The sequence below is a fragment of the Lactuca virosa genome, chromosome 4 (genome assembly GCF_052849685.1).
Source record: "Lactuca virosa cultivar CGN04683 chromosome 4, Lactuca_virosa_CGN04683_v6, whole genome shotgun sequence".
Taxonomy (NCBI): Eukaryota; Viridiplantae; Streptophyta; class Magnoliopsida; order Asterales; family Asteraceae; genus Lactuca; species Lactuca virosa.
The window spans coordinates 493,356,706-493,363,765 of record NC_136429.1 but is presented as its reverse complement, the minus strand read 5'-3'; the positions used below and the strand labels follow the sequence as shown (position 1 = coordinate 493,363,765).

Below are 7,060 nucleotides of genomic sequence, written 5' to 3'. Positions count from 1 at the left end.
TAATGTGATACAAAGAAGACGTTTGGATGCAGTTATAATTACGACTTTAGTCCTTTGGAAATTTTGAAACAGTTAAACAAACGAAAACATACTTATTCTTTAAGATTGTTTTTTGGTATTTCATTCGGTTATTTAATAAAAGCACCAAGTTTAAGATCAATTGAATTGATTTGCTTTACAACCCTATTACTGCTATTGCTTCTTTATAATATGTTTTTTTTTCTTTCTTCTTTGTAACGTCATTCTAGATTAATAAAATTTCTACATTTCATAGGAAAAACTTCAGAAAGTACTAGCAAGCATCGAACATCGATACCTTCAATTTGGATTTTGGATACAACTCATTACCAAGACGGGCTATGCATCAATTTTGTTTCAAAGATATAACATGTTATACAATCTTTTAAATCGATTTATTCAAATAATTATATTATGCTATTAACAATATAGACATGTTGTTCAACATAAACAATATCGGTATTCCTTCCCATCCAATGCCATTAAGCCAACCTTCCCCTTCCCTCCCCCCCCTATTTAATACAATCTCATCAGAAAGAGGGCACCCCACCCCCACCCTTACCCTTACCCCTACCCCCACCCCCAACCCCCCACTCATTCTGGCTTCTTCTCTTTAGAAACCAAGCTCCTTGCTACCAAAAATCCATGGCGAAATTACGTAATTCTCCCTCATTTTGTATACTCCCTTTCTTGTTTCTTGCTTTTCAACTCACCACAAGTGACAAAAATACCCTTCAAAACAACCACCATCTTCATGAAGAAGAAGAAGCTGACCGGATCACAGCCCTTCCCGGCCAACCCAACGTCTCTTTCCATCAGTTTTCTGGCTACGTCACCGTCAACAAAGTCGCCGGAAGAGCCCTCTTTTACTGGCTGACTGAAGCCGCCGACCACCCTCTCTCTAAACCCCTAGTCATATGGCTCAACGGAGGTTAGCACCTTAGCACACACACATACACATATAAACACACACGCGCACACACACAAACAAACATATACATGTACATGTGTATATATAACTTAATTATGAAAAACACACTTATACATACATATTACATATACATATATGCATACTTTTTTGCTTCTTTATATTAATTTAATTATGAAAAAGTGAATGTGGTACTGTTACATTGCTTGTTTGCGGGATTTTTTTTAACTAATAAATCTTTCTTTGTATTTTACTAAACATATATATCTTAATCTAAAAATTCTTTAAATGGGTTTTACTTAAAAAAAATACTTTTCTTTAATAATATGCAAAGAGATACATTGAAATTTAAATACGATGAATTTTTATATAATAATACTGATTATATATCTAAAGATCTTTTTATATTACTGAATTTTACTATATATATATATATATATATATATATATATATATATATATATATATATATATATATATATATATATATATATATATATATGATCATAATCTGAATTCTTGAAATGGCACTTTTTAAATTTTTTTAATAATTTAATTGAATGGTATGCAAAAGAAAGAGTGAAATATGGTTGCATCTAGCTACCATATTAATTAGTGGGTAGATGTAATAAATATATTTTCTTGAAAAAACGTGAAATCTTGAAAAAAACTATTTGTTGTAATCCTTTTAGGGTTAGAAATTATTGCTCTGTTTGGGTACCCGAAAATTCTGAGAATAGAATTCAGCCCTGTTTTTGTTTCCAAACAAAGTTATGACATCAGAAGCAAAAATCAGAACATCACTTTTTTACTATAAGTTAATCTAGGGAATTTGACCGTTTGAATAAGGGTACTTTGCATATGATTATAACTTTTATGTGATACAAAATTACACAAATGGTCCTCATGGTCGGTAGAAATACCATTTCAAGTCTTTTTGATGAATTTTTAATATGTTTGATGGTTTAAATCGCATATGATAGGTCCTTTTCTGCAAACCACAAATATCTCATCTTGTGGTTTTGAAACCTTAAAAAAACCAACAATGTTAGTCAAAATGACTTATTTTAAACTTAAAAAGATCCAACTATATTAAAGATTCTTCAATTGCAATGATATTTTCTACTAACCAAAAAGACCATTTGACTAAGTTTGTCTTTATTTTAAGGAGTGACAGTTCAGTTTTTATAATAAATATTTTTAAGTACATATTTATCAAAAACCGACTTTATTTTCAAAGGCAAAATACATAAATTTGTTATTATTCTTATTTATGTTGTTTAACCATTATAGTTAAGTTAAGTTTTGTAAATAAAAAAGGGAAATCTTCGTAAAAGTCCTAATATTTTACCCTAATTTATGAAAAACTCCCAAACTAAAATTTGTTTACGAAAAAGTCTCAATTACCGGTAAAAACGACGATTTGATCATATTTTCCCGGTTTACCGGTTTTATTACTTACCTGTTTCACTAAAGTCTCATTATTTTACCATAATTTACGAATAAGTCCAAAAATAAAATTTATTAAAGTTGGGTGTTTTTATTGGGAAATCTTCGGAAAAGTCCTAGTATTTCCCAATAAAAAACACCCAACTTTAATAACTTTTTGTACCGGTTGACGTTATATTAATGTCAAAAAAAAATTTAAAACCACTAAAAACGACAAACTTTATCCTAGGACCATTTTAACCTATATTACGTCATAGTATTTCAAATAATATAAAATTATAACATTTTATGGAGTACCAAATTATATATATTATTTATTAGTTTTATTGTCCTGTTATGGATATAATTGCTGTAAACTTAGAAAGCAACCTCAACAGTCGTCATTTAATGATTCCTATTCTGCTTATTTGTCCATATTTTACGCTACTGTTTCTTTGACTGCTACATGCATGTCATTACTTGTACATCTGTTCGTAGGATGAAATGCACTGCAATAGTATGAATTTTGTGTTTTTCATATTTAATATATCCCGAAATAGATATTAAATTTGTGTACTTTATTATATTTTTATCGATTAAAGTTTTTTTTTAGTTATTATTAAATTGAAAATTTTAAGAGATCAATAATGATTAAAATTTGTTTAACCATTAATTTTTTGTTTTTAATTTCAGATATTTATTGATAAAATTGTCATTTTCTATCCTCATTAATTGTTTCAAGAAAATAAACAACCACATATCCTTTTAATTAAATGTCTATTTTATCCTTAATCTTTAATGCCCATGTTACACATAAATAAGGTCAATTCCAACCTAGCAACATAACAAGGGTTCATTTTTGCTCCAATCAAGCCGCAAAACCAACAATAAACTAATTTTATGATGATGAATAATTTGTTTTTTTATATAAAGCATCAAATATTCAATTTAAACTGTAATTTATTATATAAAAAAACAGATCATTACAAAAATCTTCATAGTATAAAAAATATGTCATTATGAAAATCTTCATAACCAATTTTGAATATGCTTCTTAAGAATTTCAATATACATTAATTAATATGGTCACTTTTATATTATCAAATTTTTATAACATAAAATATTTTGAAAATTAATATGTAGCTACTTATTTATTATAATTGTTATATTATAATAAAATCGAATAATAATACGAGAAGCATAAGTTATCATTATTATATTAAACAAATATGTTTTGGTTTAGTTTGATATTACGAATATGTATTTACAATTGGAAAAAAAAAATTATTTGGGGTTAAAATATCACTATTTTTATGGTATTTTTATAGCGTCCAGGCTGGACTTGTCTTTAGAATACATATAAATCAAAATTGATGTTAATATATATTTGAATTTAACAGGTCCCGGTTGCTCTTCTATAGCATATGGTGCATCTGAAGAAGTGGGACCCTTTAGAATAAACAAAGGGGCTTCAGGGTTGCATGTTAACAAGTTCTCATGGAACAACGTGGCTAACATCTTGTTTCTCGAAACTCCGGCCGGTGTTGGTTTCTCGTATAGCAACCGCTCCTCTGACCTACTCGACACTGGCGATCGTCGCACTGGTTGGACCCCTTATCAGTTCTACAGATTCCAATTCATTTAACAGATTTTATTCATTCCAAAAACATTTATACATACCAAAACAAACACGTTAAGAATATTTTCTAATTAAATTCGGTGTTATGATATTAAAAGTCAAGTGAGAGTTATGATTTGACCTTTTGATGTATTCTTTCCAGCTGAGGATTCACTTCAATTTGTGATTCGATGGATGGAGAGATTTCCGCGTTATAAACACCGTGAAGTTTATATAACTGGAGAAAGTTATGCGGGTCACTACGTTCCTCAACTGGCACAACAAATTTTAAGACACAATTCCAAATCCGGTTCCAGTTCCAGTTCCATCAATTTTAAAGGAATTATGGTATTTTATTTTATAGAGTTAATACGTACAACAAAAACAGAATTTGAACTTATGAATTTATGAATTTAATTTATCGTAGGTGGGAAATGCGGTGACAGATTATTACTATGACAACCTTGGAACGGTGACATATTGGTGGAGTCACGCTATGATCTCTGATAAAACGTATCACCAACTCATTAACACATGTGATTTTAAACGTCAAAAGAATTCAAACGAATGTGAATCATTATATAGCTATGCTATGGATCAAGAGTTTGGAAATATCGACCAATACAACATTTATGCACCCCCTTGTAACAACTCTGATGGTAGCCACTCGGGTGCGACCCGTCAAACCATGCGGTTGCCCCATCGGCCCCATCAGGTATTTGTTACAGTTTATTTCTTATTAAATTAAATGGCTTTATTTCATTTTAACTTTTTTGATGTGTTTTTTTACAGACGTTTAGACAGATGTCAGGTTATGATCCGTGTACAGAAAGGTACGCGGAGGTTTATTATAACAGAAAAGATGTTCAAAAGGCACTTCATGCTAATACGACACGGATTCCTTATAGATGGACTGCTTGCAGGTTCTTTTACATTTATATTTATATAGTTGTTTTGGTGAATTCGTTAACAAAAACCATGTTACTTTTTCCATATTTTCACAATACTAAAGATATTTTTTAGTGAAAAATCAAATATGATTGCTCATAAAATCTATATTTTTCTTGTTTATGGGTCTGATTTGTATTTATATTTTGGCAGTGAGACTTTGAATCGTAATTGGAATGATACCGATATGTCAATTCTTCCCATATATCGTGAACTTATCGCTGCAGGATCACGAATTTGGGTCTTTAGGTATCTTACATTATATTTTCAATTTTTGTTTTTAATATTTGTATTTACTTAATAAATTTATTTTGTGAAATGGTAGTGGGGATGTTGATTCAGTGGTTCCAGTCACAGCTACTAGGTATGCACTAGCACAACTCAAGTTGAAAACTAAGGTTCCATGGTACCCTTGGTATGTCAAGAAACAGGTTAGTTTAACTCTTTCAACACATATGTACAACTCATCAATGCATCCATAGTATCTATTCTCAACCGAGTCTTATTGTACAAGTAAGCAATGCACAAAATTCCTAATACAAAAGTACAAATTATAAATGCATATTGTCCATGAACAAATGATAAAGATCCAATGTTTTAAAAACCGGTTTTTAGTTGAACCGGTATGGTGACCGGTTCCTGGTTCAACCGGTTTCTATAATTTTCATCTTTTTTTTCTATTTCCTACACATACATACATATATAAATCATGAATTAGACGTTTACTAGTTCAAACATTAAAAATATACATAAAAATAGGTTGTAGATTAATCAAAATACATTAAAATAACACATAACCATAAGTTTTAGTGTTTTACATCAATCCATATACGTTAAAAAGAAAATATAATATAATACCGAAACAAAATATAGTTTTAAATAAATACAAACACATCAAAAAACATTATAACATTTACCATATGTTTTTATTTAAAGAAAACTAAATAGATTTGAAAAAAATCACCAAAGTTTATTATGTAAATGGTTCTTTCCCATGTGTTTTTATTCGGTTTAACCGGTTCAACCGGTTTATTTTTACTGGTTCAACCGGGCTTTTCTAAAAACCGGCCGATTCAATTCGGTTCACAAATCGACATAAAACCGGTGATAGTTGAACCGCTCTCTCCCCCGATTCCCGGTCCAACCGGTTCGACCGGCCGGTTCAAACCGGTTTTTAAAACACTTTAAAGATCCAATAAAACAAAATCTTCCAATTTTGTAAACTATAGATATTGGGAAGTCAACAATGCATATGACAAGACTTTTACGTTATTTTATGAAGGTGGGAGGATGGACAGAAGTATATGAAGGAGTTACATTTGCAACAGTGAGAGGGGCAGGTCATGAGGTACCACTTTTCAAGCCAAGGGCAGCATTGCAACTACTTATGTCCTTCTTAAAAGGCCAACCACTTCCCAAAGCTTGACCCAAAAGTCAAAATGTTGACTAAAAGTCAACGTTTTGACTATCATTATTGAAATGTGTCACTTGGTCAGAAGCAAAAGATTGACTTTTGACTTTGGTAGAAATTAGAGATGTTTTAAGGGGTTAAAGGATTTTTCTTGAAAGTAATATTGATTGGCATCAAAAGATTGAGTTCAAAATTTGTGGAAAATAATTAGAGGAGGTTAAAGGGAATTTATCAAAAAATATGGTAGTTTGTTGTAACATACCGTTTATTTAGGATGTCAAAACTGTACGTTGAGTTGATTTACTTGGCATTTGGTTGTCATTGCGTATTTCGTTTTACTATATTATGTTAAACAAATGTTAGAAATTTGATATTCTTAATTTCTTACTAGGAAAGGGTGTGGTATAATTAATTTACCTATGAAAAAAATATATCATATAGGTGCCACGTAAATTTTTACTATTTTTGTCATGATTTACCTCCTAGTGGGTATGGTGATATTTTTGTCTATCAATTTTTTTTTTAATTAAAAAAAATGCAACATTTACCATTAATATTAATTAAAAGAAAATATAAATTTCATTAAACATAAATATTAATTAAAATAGATATATTTAAAACCCACGTAACTGTATTTACTAAAATAGTTTGATCATATTCGTTAGGTTGGTATGGTATATGCTATTATCGTGATCTATATTTTAAAACC

At 30.0% G+C, this 7,060-nt stretch overlaps 1 protein-coding gene across 1 annotated transcript; it reads left to right on the top strand.

The window, feature by feature from the left end:
* Positions 1-592: 592 nt before the first annotated feature.
* On the top strand, positions 593-6,679 carry SCPL25 (serine carboxypeptidase-like 25). Its single transcript, XM_079046455.1, has 8 exons — positions 593-949; positions 3,775-3,978; positions 4,156-4,340; positions 4,420-4,707; positions 4,785-4,915; positions 5,094-5,189; positions 5,266-5,371; positions 6,223-6,679. The coding sequence occupies exons 1-8, from the start codon at positions 664-666 to the stop codon at positions 6,364-6,366; spliced, it is 1,440 nt and encodes a 479-aa protein (XP_078902581.1). The 5' UTR covers positions 593-663; the 3' UTR covers positions 6,367-6,679.
* Positions 6,680-7,060: the final 381 nt, after the last annotated feature.

Coding starts and splice junctions, on each gene's coding strand:
- SCPL25 (XM_079046455.1), top strand. CDS start 664: ATGGCGAAATTACGTAATTCTCCCTCATTTTGTATACTCCCTTTCTTG. Junction 4,916..5,093: donor TATAGATGGACTGCTTGCAG/GTTCTTTTACAT, acceptor ATATTTTGGCAG/TGAGACTTTGAATCGTAATT. Junction 5,190..5,265: donor TCACGAATTTGGGTCTTTAG/GTATCTTACATT, acceptor GTGAAATGGTAG/TGGGGATGTTGATTCAGTGG.